The following is a 21476-nucleotide window of genomic DNA, read 5'->3' as shown; positions in this document are numbered from 1 at the left end:
ATCTTTGTTTACATCCTCATCGGCATCCATTGTTGGCACAAAGACAATCACAATAGTTACCTGCTGGTTTTTGGTGAGCCTCAATTGGAGTGCCATAAGCCACTCATTGATGCCTACTAGCAACTCAGAGAAGCACTTTATGATCTTGTACTTAATAGCAAATCCTACTCCATACAATTGAGGTTCATCTAAAAGATTTTCTCTTCCAGAAGCAAGTGTATTCTCCTTTTTCCTCCCTCACCTGTCCTTCATCAGCTCTTCTAGTTTTGGACAAGGCAGCAATATCAATGTTAAACCAATTCAATTCATGAGCAACAATAGCTGTATGTCTCTCTGGTCAGTCACTGTCTGAGTTGTCCATTAGGGTACATATGTTCCAGGTTACAAAGTTGAAAAGTTTCTTACATTTTCAACCACTGGCATGGTGATCCTGCTGGATGCGGTTATCCAGCCAGGAGGAAAAGAAGCAAGACTATTTTAGGGCACTTTTTCTAGCCTCCTCCCCATGTTGGGTGAGCAGAGTGGGTCCTAAAGAGGACTGCTCAGTCATAGGTGCAGCAGATGAGACGCTCGACCTGCTTCAGTCCTCGAGCTAGATGACTGAATCACACACCCACTGTATGTGTGTCGGTCTCTGACTGAGACCTTCCAGATCTCACTGTCCTGTTCCCATCGCCACTGTGCAGGACTTCTTTTAAAGCGGGGAGACTAGTGCACAAGTCGCCACACTGTCCTTAAGGGTACGTCTACACTGCATCCCTAGTTCGAACTAGGGATGCAGATGGAGACAACCAAAGTAGTTAATGAAGCGGGGATTTAAATATCCCGCGCTCCATTAACATGATCTCGCCGGCGCGCTAGTTCGAATCACAGCTGATTCGAACCAGGAAGTGCGCGCCAGGACGCGTTAGTTCGGACTAAAGCCCTTAGTCAGAACTAATGTTACTCCTCAAAAAATGATTCGAACTAGTGCGCCGGCGAGATCATGTTAATGGAGCACGGGATATTTAAATCCCCGCTTCATTAACTACTTCGGTTGTCTCCATCTGCATCCCTAGTTCGAACTAGGGAGGCAGTGTAGACGTACCCTAACAGATAGAGGGCTTGAAACCAATGGCATGGACACCACAACAATTGGACATCCTCTATCTGCTGCAGCCTTCATCCACCTTCACAGCCGCTGTAACATTACACAACAGTTTCATCTTCACTGTACAGTTATCCTATCTGCTCTGCCGTTGAGAACTTCTTGTATCACACTTTGTCTGGAATCTCTCCCTTGCCCATTCTGTCATGGGTGACCCATAGGGAGTACATGACTCCAGACAGTGTCACTCTTGGGGGTCACTGGAACATGAAAGCCTCTCCATCACTACAAAATGATGCTCCATGGAGAGGCCCATATACATGCACTTAGCCAACACCCCAGAAAAAAATACCAGATGGATACAATTTTAAAACCATTTCATGTTCTTTTACAAGCACCTTACACTTACTCAGGATATTGTCTCACTTTCACTTAAACATCATTAAAAGCATTGGAATGGACTCATATTCCATATCACTTCTGAAAATATAGTGTAAAATAAAAGCCTTATGCTACTATTGACATAATCTACAGAATTCTGCACAAAAATTATGTGTATTGCATCCTGAAAGTAGACACAAATGAGGGTAAAGAACAAAGATCTCATATCACAGTCATATCTCTGTCTCACATCTCAAACTAATCTCCAGATCATACAAACACACGTTTAACAAGCAGAGCTAACTACTGCATCTACCATTCAATACAGTTAAACCTGACATTATACATACTCACTTGACCTGGACAATAAATGCTTAGAGTGCTTTCATATTCTACCATGCTACTCTTCAGAAATGATGTATGGTGGATCTTGAAAGTATACATGCAGCTCTTCCCTTTTCTAACATGCATCAGAGGTGCAAAAAATAGATCTTAAATAATAATTAAGGCTAATATCCATTCTTTCATGGATATTTTTAGCAAAAGTCAGGGACATGTCATGAACAAAACAAGAAAACTTCATGGAAGCCATGACATGTCCCTGACTTTTACTAAAAATGAGAATCTGGGATCCCCACACCACCTAAAGCGGTGCAGCTGTGCAGGGTTAAGTAGCAGCCTGCACCAGCTGGAAGGCTCTAGGGAACCCCTGGCATCTGCAGCTCCTGCCGTCTGTGGTTTGTAGTGTTGGGGCAGGGTACAGTTTCCTGCTTCTGCAGGCAACAAGGATACCTTGTAGGTCTGAAGTACCACAAGCTGAAGTCATGGAGTTCCCTAGAAGACACTGATTCTGTGACTTCCGCTACCTCAGTGACTAAATTGTAGCCTTAATCACAATCATAGCTGTCCCCTCACAGTAGGGCCAAGTAGGATCAACAAACACAATTTTGCCAAGCAGGCCCAACTTCTGACTTGAACATGTAATGTAGGTACATTGTGGGTACCTAATACATTGACTGCACCTGGAGTGTATACAAATATTTCCAAATAGTTATTAGCCAGCTCCAGGAGAGCAGAGAGGAGATGGTGGGGGCAATTTTCTTTTTTCTGTAATCCTGTGGGTGAGAGTGAATGACTGGAAAAGGTGAAGAGCTTGTACATTTCAGCAACTGTGGAGTTGGCAAATATATGTGTGTTAAGAATGTATATTTGGGCACAGGTGAAAGATGTATTAAGATATCATGAGCAACCTCAATTGTGCATTTCTTGGTTTTTAGAAAGTTGAGATTTGATCAACTATGTTTTACAAGGGGATGACATAAGATCAAAAACCTTAACTCTCCATAAACTTTTTTCACCATTTAATTTCTTAGGTTTAAAAAAAAAACTCCTTAAAATGCTGCTTTCAGAAGTCATTTATTAGCAGTTAGCAGTCATTTTCAGTGGTCCCCAAACTTTTTGGGTGGCAGGCGCTGTGCGGGGCTGCTGGGCCATGCATGCGCCGGGAACTCCGGGCGGAGCCTGTGTATGGGCCGGACACCCGGGGCCACACATGTGCCGCACTCCCAGGGGCGGCGCTAGGTAGATGCACATAAATGCCCCGGTGGGCACCATGGCGCCATGGGTATCGCGTTGGGACCACTGATTTAGATAGCTGCACTTACCATGTCTCACAATTAGCATAGTAAGCCAGCTGCAACTGACCCTCACCACCATCCCGCATACATAATCAGCTGCATCCCTCCAGCTCTGTTCTGGCACAGGACTCCAGCTATGTCCCTGATCCATTCAGTCCTTTCTCCCCTCCAAACTGCCACCTTCCCATTCTATCCGTAACTAGGCCTCACCATTGCAATCAAAGAACACAACTCTCTGAAGTCTTCCTTCCTGGTGTACAAACTTTTGATTATTTTTCTCTTCTCCTACCCTCCCCCACCAATAACTTGACACTCATATAGTGCCTAGAGTGAAAGCATGACTATATCACAGTGTGGAACAGTATTAGAGTACAGCGTGGTTGAGGTGGACTGGCAAAGGTGGTGTTCACTAGTGCACTGGCAGATCTGCAGGGTAAAGAGTGGTTGGAATTCAATAGAAGAGTTAGATGTTCAGAGAGGGTGGGGTGCATTAACCGAACTGGGGTGCACTGGTAGAGCTGGAGGGTTAGGGGTTAAGAGGGTGCACTGGTAGCACTGTGGGGCATCAGGGGTTTATAGACTCAGGGTATGTCTACACTTGCACCCTAGTTCGAACTAGGGATGCAAATGCAGGCATTCAAAATTGCTAATGAAGCGGGGATTTAAATATCCCGTGCTTCATTAGCATGATCTCACTGGCACGCTAGTTCAAATCACAACTGATTCGAACCAGGAAGTGCGCGCTGGGACGTGTTAGTTCGAACTAAACCCCTTGGTTCGAACTAACATTACTCCCCATTACTCTGTCCATATTTATAATTTGGTGATATTTAAAAGAAACTAACTGAATAAGATTACACAGGAAGAGACAAAATGTACTGATTCTGTATAAAAATATTGCATGTTATATCACTGAATACTTACTGACTCTTTAATCTAGAGAGTCATGCAGGTCTTAAAACTGTATACTAAAAACAATCTTGTAATGCGGGGGGGGAGGGGGAGGGAGGGCCAGGAGTGAAAGGGGGAAAGAAACTTTTGCTACCTTAGGGAACTAATAATGGAGTATTTAATTTGGGCCTATACTAGACCTGTAAGGTCAGCTTAAAGTACACAACTATAATTGGAGTTGGCTTATCTTAAGGACAACTTGGCACTGTCTTCACAGTGGGAGGCTGACAGTAGCAAACACTCCCGTTGGCTTCCCTTACTTCTCATGACTGCAAGGAGTACCAGCGCTGACCGTAGCCGCCCTCAGCATTCGATTTAGTGGGTCTTAACTAGACCTACTAAATCTAACACCAGTGTGGCAAATGGAGACGTGGCCTTATGTTTGTTGAAATCAGACCCTAATCATAATAATAGGAGGGCTGTTTGGTGAAGTATGTAAACCCAATTAGTGATCTGTATCCACAACTTAGTCAAATATCATAGTAATCTCTTCTAGAGTTTGCATATCCAAAAGCACCAGTTCATTTTATGAAATTTTTCTTTATGTTACAGGATGTGTTGTACACATAGAGAACATTTGAAACCTTCTTATGACTTGGAAGGTAGAAAAATGTTTATCCACATTTTCTAGAACAATTCCATTTTTGGCCTGGATCTTGTTTTCAGACTGAACTAAGCATCTCAAAACAAGCTTAAAAATAGGAGCTTTTACTGGCAAAGTTGACAAAACTCTGACTATAATACTTGTAGTGGGTGCTAGTATAATGCATTCATAATAGACACTATTTACATAAAACCTTTCATTTGAAAACATTCTTTATATTAAATAGAAGAAAATACCACATAAATAGCATGTGCTTTAGCCATTCCAATCTTTCTGTCAGAGACCATCAGTCATACTGAAATAATGTATGGTTTCCTTCACCCCCCAGTTCTGTTCATTTCTGTTCATCTAGACTTTTACCCAAAAGCTGAGGGAGCCACTGAACTCATTTTAGTTATAACCCACTACTGGATTTGCCCCATATTTCCAAAGATTGAAAGTCCTGTGTGCTCATCTGCAAAAATGTTCAAGCACATAGTATTTTTTAGGCTACTTTTAAAGTTAAATTTTTTTTAGTTAAAATCACAGACCTACTATCATTAATTGCTCATTTTGAGAATATCTTTCACCAGTCCCCTGGATCAAACTCCCGAGAGAAAAGCAGAAAGGGCTCTGTGCAAGGGGAACCACATTAGCAGGGAGGGAGGAAGGGATCAGCAGGCATGACCTCTGCATACCTCCATAATGAAAAGGGTTGCCACTTTATGACTCTTGTGAGATTAGGGAGGCTGGATGAAAAGTGGAGATAGGCCTATCTTTCAGGGAGGCGGATATGAATCACCTCAATCTATAACTCCTCTTCTGCTTGGTCTGAATTGTATGGGGACTGACCACAGAAAATGAGTAGTGAGCCAGAACCATTGAGATAAATAGCACATTAGTACCATAAAGTTTGTATGTTTCATGGCAGATGCAGATAAAACAACTTGTGGGAAGAAGGGCTACTTTGAAGCTCTATCAACCATGTTAACACAGACTTTGTCTATTTGCAAGCTGGAAGTATTAATTTCTTCCTGCTGGCTTCCAAGGGAGCGCGCACCCTTGCTTTCCCCAAGATTGAGGAGTCTCCAGTGAAATTTTCCTACCTGCTTTGCAAACTGTGGGAATAAGAGTTCTATGTTTGGTTTGAAAAAAAATGTCCCCAGTTCTGTGACACTGATTCTGGCCTGTTATCAACAAAAGAAACTTTTATGTGGTTTGCTCGACCATCCTGAGATGGACCTTGCCCATGCTCTGGTTAGGAGCTTGGTTTTACTTTGACCTGTTGTCTCTGACATTTCTGAGGAGAGTTCTGTCTTTCAAGCCCTCAGAAACCCCAGTTTTTAACTGTTTTGAGGAAACCCTCATAGTCACTGAAGAAACACATACATTTAATTTGAAATCTTAAAAATATGGTAACCATGTGAAACCATGTGGTAACCATTCTTGCTGAAAAGAAAGGCCTTCAGTATGCTACATGTTCTGATTGTAGCCCACTGCCATATCCTCAGAATACCCAACTTTCCAGTATTTCCAGGAACAGTACGGGCCCAACACAACCAGGCTACGTCTACACTGGCACCCTTTTCCGGAAATGCTTAAAACGGAACAGTTTTCTGTTATAAGTATTTGTGGAAAAAGCGCGTCTCCAGGAAAGCGTCCGTGGCCAATGTAGACACGCTTTCCTGGAAAAAAGCTCCGATCGTCATTTTCGCGATCGGGGCTTTTTTGCAGAAGAGACTACTGTGCTGTCTACACTCACCCTTTTCCAGAACAGTTTTTCTGGAAAAGGACTTTTGCCCGAACGGGAGCAGCATAGTTTTTCCGGAAAAACACTGACAATTTTACAGTAGATCGTCATTGCTTTTCCGGAAAAGCAAGCAGCCAGTGTAGACAGCTGGCAAGTTATTCCGGAAAAGCGGCTGCTTTTCTGGAATAAGTGGCCCAGTATAGACACAGCCCCAGTGTAGAAGAGGCACATTGCATTGACAACATCATGTTGAAGACCCTGTCACTACATACTCTGTGGCATGATCTCACTTAGTGTAGATGAGATCACACCAGCAAGTCTGGTGCAATGTGCTGTTTAAAACTGCCTTTCATCTATGATACTAGATAAAATCACGTCCAGCTCTGTTTCAGTATTGTACAGGGGACAAAAACACAGAAAAACAAGACAATATCTTTAACATTGGCTTAAAATCCAATGAATGGACTGTCTACTGAAGATGGAAATTCTTCCCAGGGGATAATCTGAAGCCTTAGGTTAGAACAAAGATCTGATCAACATTCTGTTGCCACAGACGGGGAATACCTTTCTTCAAAGACTCTCTGACATGGAAGGGGTTGAAAAAATAAGCTATCGCCAGTTCCCAACAGATGTCCATATTGTAAAAGCGATTTTCAGAATCAACACTAATTGTTCCCTTTGTAGGCAGAGCAGAGCCCAAAGATTGAACAGGCCATAGATAAATAACTGTACCTCCCCATCTCCCACCTTAATGAACGTTCCAGGTCAAGACTGAGGTCTCAAAGCGAGAGCAGGAAAGTGAGCAAGTACTCGAGTACCTGGTTAACCAAGGAGCCTGTGCTCGTCGGTTAATCCTCATGGTTACATGCAGCTCTCCTCCACACCCAGACTGTAGACTCTGCATCAAAGGCAAAAATGTAGGGGCAAAGAGGAGAGGAAGGAGCTAGTGCTCTTGGGAAGCCAGCTTAAAAGGTAGCTGTGCAGGGGCGCAAGCAGGAGCTGGTATGCACGAGGAGCCAGCTTTTAAACTGGCTTCTTGCATGTGTCAGCTCCCATGGAGCCACCTGACCTCTCCTGCTCTGCGGCTCTCACAGAGGCAGCACAACGCGGTGGTGGGGGCCAGGCAGGAGCTAGCATTCATAGGGAGCCACCTGCCTGCCATGGGCAGGTGGGAGCTGGTGTTTGCAGGAAGCTGGCTTTTAGCTCCCGCCTCCCCTCCCCACTGCATGTAAACATGTAATTTTCAGCGGTTACAAGTTTACAAAAATAAACACATTTTAACATCTCTAAGTGAGAGCACCTCATAGATTCTAGGGATGTTATGAAGCATGTAATTCGCTAATCGCGTAGCTGACAATTTTGTTGGCTACATGATTAACTGATAAGCAGCTCTGCATTTAAGAGCTTGAGAGCTGGTGCACACCAGATCCAGCACCTATTCCCGCTGCGGCTCTGCAGCAGGGGTAGCTGTCAGACCTGGCACAAGCCAGGACTGAGCCAATGTGCTTGTGCATTGGCTCCCAAAATATTTTCAATGCAGAGCCACAGGATGGCAGGGGAATGGGTTAACCAATAAGCATCCACTTATCAGTTAATCATTTAACTGGCTACACTATTACATCCCTAATAGATTCTGGTCATATTTGAACCATTCTCTAGACAGACAATTTTTGTTCACAGCTGTCCATCAGGCTTGTTTTAATTAACACTAAACCCTGATCCCACTGTTGTCAATGGGCAAGGATTAGATGTGTATATCTATACAAGCGACATTGTCACAAGACCTAACCATAATTTTTGAAGGGGGGCCACTTTAGGAATTTCAGAAATGGTTGCAGGCTGCCGCAGAAGAGGCAGCGCCTTGGGCGGAAGGGGCAGGGCCAGGAGGCTTTGAGTGCTTCCCCATCCACAGACTCCGATTTGCCTGGGGGCGGGGGAGCATAAGAAGTCTTTGTCCTCCACCCTGCCAGGGGCACGCAATGTTTTGAACAGCTGGCAGTTTCCTCTAGGTGCCGCACCCTTGGTGGTGGGAGGAGACTTCCTGCGCTCCCTCCATCCCCAGGCCAATCAGAGGGAGAGAAAGCGAAAGAAAAGCAGCATCAGGAAGGAACTGAAGAGAGGCTTTCCCCTTAGTTTGGGAGACCCCTCCCCACACTTCCCAGTCACTGGGAAGGGCTTGGGGGCGGGCTCCCCTACCCTGCTCTGGGTACGTGATTCCCTCTGGAGCCACGTGCCCCTGGTGGCGGGGGGGGGGGGGGGAAAGGAGGAAACAGTGTGCTTCCCCAAGCCAATCAGGAACTGGGGGCAGGGGAGTGCGCAAAATCTTTCTTCCCCTTCCCCATCCTGTCAGGGACGCACAGTTCCCTCCTGGCAGAGTGGGGTGGGTAATGAGAAATTTCATGCACTCCCCCACCTCCAAACCCTGATTGGTCTGGAGGCAGGGGGAGTGTGTGAAGTCTCCCCGCACATCGGGGGTGTGTGGTTTCCTCTGGTGCCGCATGCCTGCGATGGGGAGAGGAGACTTTGCGCACTTCCCTGTCCCTTTTGCCCACCCCTGATATAAGTCATACTATCAGGGGCTCATCCACTTGCACATCCACTAATGTAATATATGCCATCAAGTACCAGCAATGCCCCTCTGCCATGTATATTGGCCAAACTGGACAATGTGCACCAAAAGATAAATGGACATAAATCAGACATCAAGAAAAGTAACATTTATAAACCTGTAGGAGAAAACTTTAACCTCCCTGTACTTAGTGGATTTAAAAATTACCATCCTTCTACAAAGGGAAACAGTAAAACTGCAATTAATTTGCAAATTCAATACCATCCAGTTAGGACTGAGTAAGAATTTATCTCACTACAAAGGCAATTTTCCTTCTCTGGGTATTCACACCTTCTCATCAACTGCAGCATGAGCCACATCCACCCTGCCTTAATTGGCCTCATTTACACTGGTCCCACACTCGATAAGTAACTTTTTTCTTTTCTCATATATATACCCACGCCTCTGTAATTTCTAGTCCAATTCATCTGATGAAGTGGTTTTTACCCACGAAAGCCTAATACATCTGTTAGTCTCTAATGTGCCATGGGACTTTTTTTTAAGCAGATAGGGTATGTCTACACTACAAAGTTAGTTCGAACTAACGGACGTTAGTTCAAACTAACTTTCATAGGCGCTACACTAGCGCTCCGTTAGTTCGAATTAAGTTCGAACTAACGGAGCACTTAGTTAGAACTAGGTAAACCTCATTTTACGAGGATTAAGCCTAGTTCGAACTTACTAGTTCGAACTAAGGGCTGTGTAGCCCTTTAGTTCGAACTAGTGGGAGGCTAGCCCTTCGCAGGTTCCCCCTGGTGGCCTCTCTGGGCACAACCAGGAAAACTCTTCTCCTCTCCCCCAGCCCCGGGCCCTTAAAGGGGTAGACTCTGGCCAGACGGCACTAGAGTCAGCCAGCCCTGCCAGCAGTCTCTGCCCCTGAGCCAGTGGCTGCATGATGAGCCAGGCAGCCAGTGGCAGCGAGCCGTCCCCTGCCCAGTCCCCAAGCACCCAGGGGCCGTAGACGGCGCGCGGCCTCCTGGTCTAGTGCGGAGGTCATGAACCTCATTGAGGTTTGGGGGCAGGCCCCCAATGTCCATGATCTCCGCACTAGGAGGAGGAATGCGGCTGTCTATGGTCACATAGCAGCCGCCATGGCCAGCAGGGGACACAGGCGCACCCAGGAGCAGGTGCGCATTAAGGTGAAACAGCTGCGGCAGGGGTACGCCAGGGCCACAAAGGGCAGCGCCGCTGCAGGGGCTGCCACCTGCCCCTACTTCGCTGCCCTCCACCAACTATTGGGGGGCAGGGTGGTCCGTGCCAGCCCGGGGGACATCGAGCCGGGACCAGAGGGCCCTGACCTGGGCGCACCAGAGGGGCCACCGCTAGCTGTTCCAGCAGGGTCATCCAGGGAGACCGTACCGGGTAAGCAGTTTGAATTAAGTAGTTCGGGGGGCGGGGGGGAGGTGGGAGGGAGACCAGAGACTGCGCGCGTGGGCCATGCCTTCCACGGATCACGCAGACACCTGTGCACGTGCGAGCACGTGCCATGCCACCCTTGGGCAGGTGGCTCCAGCTGCGTGACACCCAGGGGCCATGGCCCAATAGGCACATGCTTGTGCAAAGAGACGTGACATGCTCCCGACCCCGGGGCAGGACCCAGCAGGATGATTTCCCTTCACATGTCCCCTCTACACGGAGGCAGGGGACATCTCCCCTTTCCCCCGCCGCCCCAGCCACACTATACATGGCACAGGTACATGGGTGCGGTCTTGGGGCAGCTCCCAGTCCCGGGGAGAGCCAGACATCCTGACCATGGCCTCTGTACAAGCACAGAGGCTGTGACGGTGCAGAACATGGTCACCCTCACGTTGCGGAGTTGGGGAGGGGGCTGGGCATCATCCTCTGCGTCCCCAGGGAGAACTGACCACTTCTCTTTTCTCTACAGCTGCACCAGCTGCTCGTGCAGGGCGCACCACCCCGCCCGGGACATGCTCCCGCACCCGCGGCCTGCTCCGGACCGCCAGCACGGAGCAGGAGTACCGGGACCAGCAACTGGGGGCCCTGCGAGCCGTGTACCGCACACTACAGGCCTGGATGAGGGAAGACCTGCAGGTCCGCCACGAGCTGCTGGCTGAGCTCCGAGGGCTGAGCACCAACCTGCAGCTCCTGCTGCAGAGCATGGTGCCCCGTGCTGGTCCTGCACCTGCTGCCCCCCCAACTGCTGTCCCTCCTCCCACTCCTGCTCCCCCTCCCACCTCTCCCTCCTCAACCCCCACAACCTCTTCCTCAGTGTCCACACCCCCCACCTCAACCTCCGCACCCTCCACCCCATCCCCCCCGGGGACACCGAGGCCCCCTCCCTCGCCGTGCTGGGAGGCGGTTGGCCCAGCGAGACCCCCCACCCCTGATCCTTCAGTTTCCCCACCCCCTCCTTTCCCTTGCTTCCCCCTTTCAGCTCCCTCCTCCCAGTTTTCCCCCTCCCCTCTCCCACCCTCTCTCTTCCCCTCCCACCTCCTTTTCCCAGTTTCCCTGAGTTTTGTTAAATAAACAGAGTTTCTATTTTTGAACACACGTGTCCTTTATTTTGTACATCAAGAAGAGGGGCTAGGGAAGGGTAAGTGGAAGGAGGTGAGGGAGGAATGGGGCACGAGCCCCCGATGGGGAGGACTGGGCTGGCTCTGCGGGCTTCTGGGGGTGGAAGCTCTCCTGCAGCCTCCCAATTGCCCCCTCTCCCCAGATGGCAGCCTGCGGCAAGTGCATCCGGGCTGATGGCCGAGTGGTGTGATGTGCCCAGTGTGGGTAGTCCGGGCACTCCAAGCCAGGACTGCTTTGCAAGCGGGGCACCCCTGAGAACTGTCTGTCCGGGGTGGGGGTCGGGTCCCTTTAAGCGCAGCCCTGGGCTAGCCTGAGGCAGCATCTCCACGCTCTAAGTCCTCCTCTGATGCCCTGCCGGCACTGCTTCCGGCCATCCTTAAGCCCAGTTCAGGGTCTACTATGTGTGGACATGCTAGTTCGAATTAGCAAAACGCTAATTCGAACTAGTTTTTTAGTCTAGATCCGTTAGTTCGAATTAGCTTAGTTCGAATTAACCAATTCGAACTAAGTTAGTTCGAATTAACGTTGTAGTGTAGACGTACCCATACAGACTAACTCATCTACTCTCTGAGGCAGATTGAAATTGTAAGCTGAAGTACTCTATCTACATTTTAAAAATATTCCTATTATATTAAAAATGTCTTGTGCAAATTTTATAGATGAGAACAATGCCCATATGTAAAAATACTTCCTTCATACTGTACTCAAGCACAAAACTAAAGCTCTCCTACATAAATAGATTCTGTAGACAAGTAATTCATTGCTAGATTAAGAGCAATAAAAGCACTTACTACCTGAAACACTAATTAGATTAACAGTGTCTACTAAGATGCAGTAAAGTGAAATATTTGCCCTTAACATTAACCATATTTCTCTGGCTTTCCCAACCAATTTACTATAAACATCAAGTATATCAAAGTCTAAACAATGAAACTTTATAATGTTTATTTCAATTTAAGCAATCAACAAATTATTATTTAATTCATCTCTTACTTTTGACATAATTCTTTTTTTCTTCTATTAGGAAAGAAAGGGCACTGTACAGCTAATGGGATGATTATGTATGATAAAGCGGTGTGGTCCCCCAAACCCTGCATTACATGTCTCTGTTCAAAAGGAAAAGTGATTTGTGATGAAACTACATGCCTTCCTCTGACATGTCGCAGAATTGTAATACCTGAAGGAGAGTGCTGCCCAGTTTGCTCTGACATTGGTATGGTATACCATTCTATCTTCTTATCCATCATTTAATTTTCCATTTGTTATTTTTACAATAATTTAAAACTATTTTAAAGCTACCAAAAACAAAACATTAAAGGCAAAATGCAAGTGTTATAACCTATTTAATAAAATGTCATAAATTATTAATTGTATTTAACATTTAACTATTTTTCTAAAAGATATTGTTTTGAGGAAATTCTATGATCTGTATTATCAGGAGTTCAGAATAGATATCAAAATGGTCCCTCCTGGCCTTGGAATCTTTGAAATAAACAATTTCTTTTAAATATTGAAAGTAGAAAAGGCGCAATAACAGCAGCAATATAGATAATTTTTTAGTTTACAGAATCAGCAAACATTGTTCCACAATAAAATTAATAAGTTCTGCAAAATTGTATGTTGCTCCCAAACAGAAATATGATATGCCTGAAGTGGGAAAAGGTTCATGATCCACATATTTTCTACTGATTTTTTTCCTTTTCTGTTTTCTCTTCCCCTTACTTATCTCCTTGCTTTTTCAGCTAGTGAAATAAAAGCACAAACTTTCCTCCTTTACAGTACATACCAAAAAGAAATAAGGTTCCATTTATAAAGTGTTTATAAATGATTAGGAGATTATATAAATGCACATTAGACATGAAAAGTATGTGTTATTGATTGTAATAAGCATATTAGAAGAAGGAAATAAAAAGTAGCAATTACAAGACATCTATTAATCTACTGGACTCTTAATCTATGACAACTGATCAATCATTTATTAAAACCTCTGTTAATCATTTATTAAATCTGCATACACAACCTATAAAATGAACATCCCTACCTACCGGGTTCAGTCCCTAACACTCCTTTTGCAGTTGTATTTGATATTGGAGAGCCTGGTTGTGCATTTAGAAATCCAGGTATCAAGTACACTTCTTATTAGACTTTAAAGTAATAAAATGACAAAGATGCTCTGAATACCAGTTAAAGTAGTCTAATAAAACAAGTTTCCAAGATTCAGTAAATATTGTCTTATAAAGAAGATATACAATTTTAAAACTATTATTCTGAGAAACATTCATTTCATATTATTCCTAGAATTCTATTTTAAAATAAATACTCAAAAAGTCATAAATGGAATTGAGTCTGCCCTTCCTTTGGCAGAGGGAACCCATAAAAATACAATGGGTGGTAAGCATAAAAATATATGTACTGGCTCAGGTTGACCAAATGAAGCAGTTAACAAGGAAGAATTTCAGCAAGAAAAGCCCCCCATCATGTGGTCTGAAGTGATGAAAAGAAAGGAAGCAAAATGGATGGGTGACATTTGTGTAGATAAAAGTATTATTTATCCCTGAAGAATGCACACCATTTAATTTTTGTATTTTTGTGATATTTTTTCTTCCTGTATCTCTGCTGTGTTGAGCATGGGTGGAAAGTTCTTTGTAAATCTTGTAGAAAGATTGAAAAAGAGCAACAAATAATTTGATTTATTCAAATAGGCATAGTGTGCATGAGCACATGAATAAGTATGTGCACAAACTGCACCGCAATCTTTCTACCATGGCTCTAAACTTCATAGGAACATGGAAGAACATCTCTCTAATCGACCTCCCCTTACCAGCCAGCTTTAACAAGGGCTGTATCAGCTACATGCTGCTCCCCAAGTGGAGAAAGGGTTCTGGGAACCAACTGTTACTATAACCCTCCTTCTTCATCTCTAGGCGCACATTTTTCTGTTTGGGAGCCTGTGCCAGGACACACAACTTTAACAATTGCAACAGTTAAAAAATGGACCACCAAATAAAACCTATTTTAAATTCGTTTAGGACTGCTTTGATGTGTTCCTATTTGACATTTGTACACTATTCTATGTAGCAGCTGCTGTAAAGGCTTAACCATTGACCATCATACTCACTTAAAATCTGGATTCTCCACTGACCAGCTGTGTTCAGTAAAATTTTTCTGATGCTGGATTTGCATAATGATTTTAATATTAATATTGCCTCATAAAGGTATAATATGCTGACATATGAGACATTCATCAGGGACCACAAAACAAGTATTGAACATTTTGGTATAACAAATGTGCAGTGTATTTAGAATGTTAAAAAGTGGTTAATTAGGTAACTGTGTAACAGTTAAAAATCTTAGCGGTTACAAGGTTACACACTGTGGGCTCTGCTGTATACATCTTATACACTTCCCGACATACACTGGGTCCCGCCTGCTACCTGCTCTGCTGCTTCCTCACTCTCCCCTCCCCGTGCTGGAGCAGAGCCACATGGAGCAACCAGCCCGGCACACATGCATGGAGCCTGTCTCAGGTTCCTGCAGAGCTGCTGGCTGGGAGCTGCTTAGGTAAGCGCCTCCCAGCCAGAGCATGACTCTGGCACTCCACTCCTCTCCCCGCAATTTCCAGTCCCAGGCCACCACCACCCCCGCCCTGGGTCACCATGCAAACCCTCTGTTTACCCTCTCCCCACCTCCTCTGGGTCACAACTCCCTGCCCAACCATGTAGCCCCTCCTATACCTTTCCCCTAGGCCAGAATCATCTCTTGCTCCCAATACCCCCCTCCCAGACCTTGCACTTCATTCCTCTGCCTCGGGTCACCACTCAAATCCTCTGCACCCTCTTTCCCCAGGTCACAACTCCCTCCCAGATCCTGCCTAAACCCCTTCCCCCAGGCCAGAATCCTCTCCTGTACCCATACTCGCTCCTGGACCCTGCACCCCAAGTCTCTGCCCCAAATCATAAACTCTTCCTTCACCCAAACTCTCTCTCAGACCCCACACTCCCTCCTACACCCAGTCCTCTATCCTAAGCTCCGTTCTGCACCCCATCTGCCATCCCAGACCCCACACTCCCTCCATAGAAGTGTGGTCACTTACCAAAATTTTGGAGTGGCCTCCCATTAACAATTCTTTACCAACCCTGGTTTAAATGGTTACACTATTTAACTATTTAACATCCCTAAATGTACCATAATTAAAATAAGTAAAAAAGATATTTTTGTTCTTTAAAATCACATTCTCAGTGAGAATTTATTCTTCTATAAGCCAAATATTTATAATGTTGGGGGAAGGGGATGGATAACGGTTATTAACACTATTTCATTTGCATTTCCTCTTATGCTACCATTCTCTTTCTTTTCTGCATTTTCTTTACTGTGGTCACCCTCATTTTTAGTATTAAATATTTCACTGGATGACACACCTGAAATTTCTGGTGCTTCTCCAGAACCAAATGATCCTAGTAACCCAGGGCTGTTGCAACCACTGCATACTCAGGCTGAAATGGATGAGTTACTCAGACGAGAGAAGGAAGAATCTGAAAGGCGAGAAAAGGAAATTTACGAAAAGGATGATGAGAACAGGAAGAGAAAAGAAAAGAAAATTAAGGATGAGAAAAAAAGGCAAGACCATGATGGACATCAAAAAGCAGAGGAGGAAATAAGCAGGAGAGAAGAAGAAAAAAGAAGAGCCTATGAAGAGGAAGAGTTACAAATTGAAAAGGAAGAAGAAAAGAGAAAAGAAAATGAGCAAGAAAGAGAAAGTGAAGAACAAGATGAGGAAGAGGATGAACATATTTTACGAGGCGATGTTTTCAGAATTTCCCCTCAATTCCCAATTCCTGTTCCTCCTGCAGAAATTCCTCCTTTGCCAACTGGATGTTCAATCTCTGACACCACAGTAAGCTGCATTAATGCCAAGCTTACACAAATACCACCAATTACAGATCCAGAGATAACAAGCTTAGAGCTTGAAGGTAAGAAAATAAGTTTGCTTTGTATTATTTTTTCCACCAGTTAAAGTTTAGCCCTCTCCAAACCCCACAATTTTAATGTTAGCAAATCATCATGTAAAATGCTTTATATCTCTAGTTTCTTATCACAGAAAAATTTAAAAGCATTTAACAACTAAGTCTGAGAAAGAAGCAACAACCTAGAGTGAAAAGCTTCATTTGCCACTGTCAGTGCCCAAAGATGTTCAGGCCCATTAGTTCTCCAGCATTACTGCTTTTCCATTCCTAAACATGGTTTCATAATTATAGTAATTTTAGATATTGGGTAATCTAATAAAATATGTAAGTGCTGTGTTGCTGCAATCTAACTTGTTTTTCAAAAATTAGAAGTTACTAGTGTTGAGAAACAAAGACATAGAGTTGACTTTATTTCCCTAAATACATTTTTACTTGTACAGTAAGTATCTAGTTACCTGATTCAAACCATATAAGTTGCAACACAATATTAAAATATATGTATATGTATATTTTAACTATCTGTCCTAGGGAATAACATCGCTTCCATTCCAGATGAAGCTTTCAATGGGATTCCTAATTTGGAAAGGCTTGATCTTAATAAAAATAATATTACTTCTCCAGGCATAGGTCCACAAGCATTCAAAGTAAGCAAACATACTCTTTCTAACATCTCTGTCACTGATTTATGCTTGAAGTAGATCTGACTGAATACTCTAGAGGGAAAATAATCAGCCAATATAAATTATTGCAGCTGGGCAGGAGTCAATGGAGTTATGAGAATTTGCATTAGCTACGGATCTCTCTCTATGTAATAAATATGACTAATCAAATTTTGCAGTTTTCAACCAAGCTTTTTTGCAGTTTTCAGCCAGTTATATAGTTGGTTGAATACTATTTCATGTTTACTGAATAATAATTCTATTATTCATATTTTCAAGTATTTTTGAAAATTTTCAATAATAGATTTTCCATCATCTTCAGTTTTGAAAATTTTCAATAATAGATTTTCCATCATCATAACATGCTTTTTGCATCCTTTTTAGAAGCCTCAGAGAATTTAGACTCTCTTTTAAAGAAAAGAGTATAGAAAGAGAAGCTTTTGAAGGATGACTCTGCACAATGAATTCTCTATCCTTAGAAAAATATATAAGTTGCCCCATCAGTGTGCTTCACTGTCTAATTTGGAATGACTACCTCTAATATTCATTCTTTAGAAATTGATCAGCCTGCTAACAAGGGTGCCTGAATTGGCATCACAGTTTGAAGTTTTTCTTTATGACTGTCATCTTGGTCCCAATCAAGCAAAATACTTCAGTATGCGTTTAACTTTAAGCTCATGAATACCACTGCTGTTAATGGGACTATATATATATATATATATATATATATATATATATATATATATGCGCCTAAAAAACCTAACCAGTGGTCTGATAGTACTTTATAGACTAACAAAACATGTAGATGGTATCATGAGCTTTTGTGGGCACAGCCCACTTCTTCGGATGACTGGAGCCTAAGTTAAGGCTCTACAAAGACAAGCAATTTAGGACCTGGATGGTGACCATCAGTTCATTTCACATAGGCCATCTAACAGTCAAATATCTATCTAAGCTAGACTTCTAGCCAACAATTTAAAAAGGAAATGTTTTATATTCCATTATCAATGCCCTCAGAAGTTCAGGGCCATTTACTATACAATAATTTATGATTTCTCCTATTACAATAGTTCTCCCACACTAATGCTTTTGTGCCCCCTAAAGATGCTTTCATAATGATGATAAGTTTACATCTATGGTAATCTAAAGAGTGCCATTGTCCCCTTAGTACAAATTAATTTGAAAACATGATTTTGATTAGTTTAAGTGAATGAAAATCAAACCATAAACCTAAATTTTTGGTTGCAAAAACATTAATACTCTGAACAAGTTGGAAAACAAATTATCAGATATATGCAAACTAATAAAAACAAGAGTCTGTTTTCATACAAACTACCTAGGTAACAAAAGTATCACGGAAGATAAATACAGAACATATGACACACAAGCAGTCTTCCGAGATTAACTTTGCAAAAGATCAAATATCTGTTACTTATTTATTAGCAACATACATTTATCAGAATTATTTATTAGTTCTGAATGGATTGTCCATAATAAACATGTTCTGACAGAAAGCTGTAGTCACAAAAAGCATTTGAGCCCTGGCTGGTATCAATCCAGCAAAGCGCTTAAATATATAATTGGCCTTATTGGTTTAAATGCCCTACTGAGCAGTGGCTTTACAGACCTCACCATTTCACTTGTCTCTGTAGTTGAATTTTAACTGCAAGGTATGATGAAATTGTGAGAGTTACATTTCTCCTGTTTTATTCTATGAGGTTTTTTTTTTTAAAGTTACATTTTATTACAAAATATTTGTATTTGTTCTTGTATTTTACAAAGCATACTAAAAAGCTTGGAAAACACACCTCCATTTATTTTTTGGCATTTTGATTAACTAATGAACAAAAGGAACATAACTCATAGTAAAAAAGGGCTCTTTTAAAATTGTACCACCTTCAGTGTCCTGTCAGTGGAAAATTTCCCCCAACTATTGAAATATTTACCGTCATGTTTACTTTTTTGCTAGCAGAAGACTTTTGCTCCTTAGTCTCACACCATAACGAATGTGACAAAGTTTAATGTCAGCCAGGGTATGTGTTACCATACATAATGGTATCAAGGATTTCCAATCATGCTAATGTAAATCCTTAGATATCCATATAATGTATCTGATTGACACATAAGGTATGAGACACAATGTGGATGAGATAATATAATTTATTAGGCCAACTTCTGTTACTTCTGAAAGGGAAGTTTAGGAGCTTACACACAGAGTCCTTTATATGAAATAGAAAACTGAAGTTTTGCAACTTATTTTAACTCTCAACCTGTGAAAAAGCCATGTGCCTCTGCACCTACTCCAAAGAGTCTAATGAACTGTAGTGAACGAGTAGTCCTAGAGGAAATTTACAGAAAAACATTGACTATTGTAGATTAAGAACATAATATGAAAATACTATAAAAGAGTATAGGTATCTAAAAGATAAAGTATAACAACAGGATTAAGGGCCAATATGGCTGGGATGGCAGTTGGCTGGTTCACATGAAAGAGGTTTATGAGCTAAGTCCAATTCTTGGATGACAGATATCCACATCACAAAACATATTCTCACAATGGACACCCTCGGCGGTAGTTTATATAAAAAGACCAATGGTTCAAGTACTTAAGAGACAGAATTGCTTTCTTATCAAAATGCTGGATATTCCACAACAGTGATCAGCCGCTGCTGCTACCCAGTCTTTACTTGTTGTGAGTACAGTAAAATTCCAATAGTCCGGCATCCAGTTGTCCGGCACACCTGATTGTCCAGCATCAACTGGAACCCGGAACTGCTCAGGTCAGCCGCTCTCACGGCCGGGCCACTGTGAGCCGCATGCATGCTCACAGCCCCTAGCACACACAGTGTCCAGTCTGCATGTGCTAGCAGCAGGCCGCTGAGCACAGGCAGCTGCTTTGGGACCCAGACATAATATTGGGGGAGGAGGAGGATTGGGTGACAGCAGAGAGGAGAGGTGTTTGGCTCTGGGGAAGGGAAGGGGAGGGGAGGGGGATTGGGTTGTGCACGGCGTCCCAGCCATGTCACTGAAAAGCCGGCTGCTCAGCGCATGTGCCCCAGAGCTGAAGGGAGACACGTGACTGTACCGGTGGCTCCGGGACCCAAGCATAAAGTGGGGAGGGGGATTGGGTTGGGAGTATGCCCTCTTATAGTATCTCCTGGTATTCTGGCATATCCGATAATCCGGCACCACCTAGGTCCCAAAGGTGCCGGATTATTGGAAGTGTACTGTATGTAAAAGTCAGGTGTCAAGTTTATCAACCTGGTGCTCTTCATGGGTTCTAAACTTACCTAACACAACCAACAGCAACAAATTTAAATGGTTAATAAAATGGAAATTACCATTTTAGGTTATTTGACAATATAATTTTACTTTTTGTTAACTGAATTCTGATTTTCTTCCCAAATAAAGATCCTGAAAAAGTTAAAACGTTTGTATATGGATGGAAACGCACTAGTACACATTCCTCCTGAATTACCATCAGCTTTAGAAGAACTTAAAATAAATGAAAACTATCTCCATGCTATTGACGAGGACAGTTTTCAAGGTATGTATATTGAGTCAATGAAATGAGATTTGAAACTCAAAATGCAGAATAGAATTTTGAGATCTTGCATATTAAGCAACATCTGGAGAATTTTAGACCAATTTTCATTTGTCATTGTAGAACAAAAAAATTAAAGTTCAATATGAGTTACTTAAGACTTATCCTGCAAAGACTTATACACATATTACATTTTACACTCATGAGTGTAAGTTCCATAGAATCTTTCTGGATAGAAATTCCATGCTCTAATAATATGAATATAGCAGTAAGGCTATATTACCTGCCATTTGACTAGGACAGTGACAGTGATTGTGAAATGCTGAGGGAGATTTGAAAGGCTATAAAAATAAAAAACCTCAATAATAGTGGGGAATTTCAACTTTCCCCATATTGATTAGGTACACGTCACCTCGGGAAGAGATAAAGAGATAAAGTTTCTTGACATCTTAAATGACTGTTTCTTGGAACAACTGGTTCTGGAACCCAAAAGGAAAGTAAGCTGCCATGGGATAAGAGGGAAGGCCTCTCAGGGACTGATAACTGGTTAAAAGGTAGGAAACAAAGGGTAGAAATGGTCAGTTTTCAGAATGGAGAGAGGTAACTAATGGTGTCCTGCAGGGGTCTGTACTTGGATCAATCCTATTCAACATATTTATAAATGATCTGGAGAAAGGGGTAAACAGCGAGGTGGCAAAATTTGCAGACAATACTAAACTGCTCAAGATAGTTAATATAGTTAAATCTGCAGCTGACTGTGAAAAGCTTCAAAACGAT

General features: G+C 43.1%; 2 protein-coding genes across 6 annotated transcripts in view; one reads left to right on the top strand and one right to left on the bottom strand.

The window, feature by feature from the left end:
• Positions 1 to 21476, bottom strand: part of CENPP (centromere protein P) — a 296833-nt gene that overhangs the window by 59852 nt on the left and 215505 nt on the right. The gene's annotated exons all lie outside the window — the stretch shown is intronic.
• The window catches only part of ECM2 (extracellular matrix protein 2), a 42914-nt gene that overhangs the window by 8726 nt on the left and 12712 nt on the right, over positions 1 to 21476 (top strand). For 2 of the 3 annotated variants that reach the window (XM_075939709.1, XM_006127554.4), the window contains exons 3-6: positions 12557 to 12745; positions 15924 to 16502; positions 17025 to 17140; positions 20567 to 20702. In XM_075939709.1, the coding sequence (XP_075795824.1) occupies positions 12557 to 12745; positions 15924 to 16502; positions 17025 to 17140; positions 20567 to 20702 (1020 nt within the window). The remainder of the gene's footprint in view (positions 1 to 12556; positions 12746 to 15923; positions 16503 to 17024; positions 17141 to 20566; positions 20703 to 21476) is intronic. The other variant, XM_075939710.1, reaches the window with a different exon arrangement.

The sequence above is a fragment of the Pelodiscus sinensis genome, chromosome 11, assembly GCF_049634645.1.
Source record: "Pelodiscus sinensis isolate JC-2024 chromosome 11, ASM4963464v1, whole genome shotgun sequence".
Taxonomy (NCBI): domain Eukaryota; kingdom Metazoa; phylum Chordata; order Testudines; family Trionychidae; genus Pelodiscus; species Pelodiscus sinensis.
Note: the sequence above shows the minus strand (reverse complement) of the source record. Positions and strands in the feature narration are given on the sequence as shown.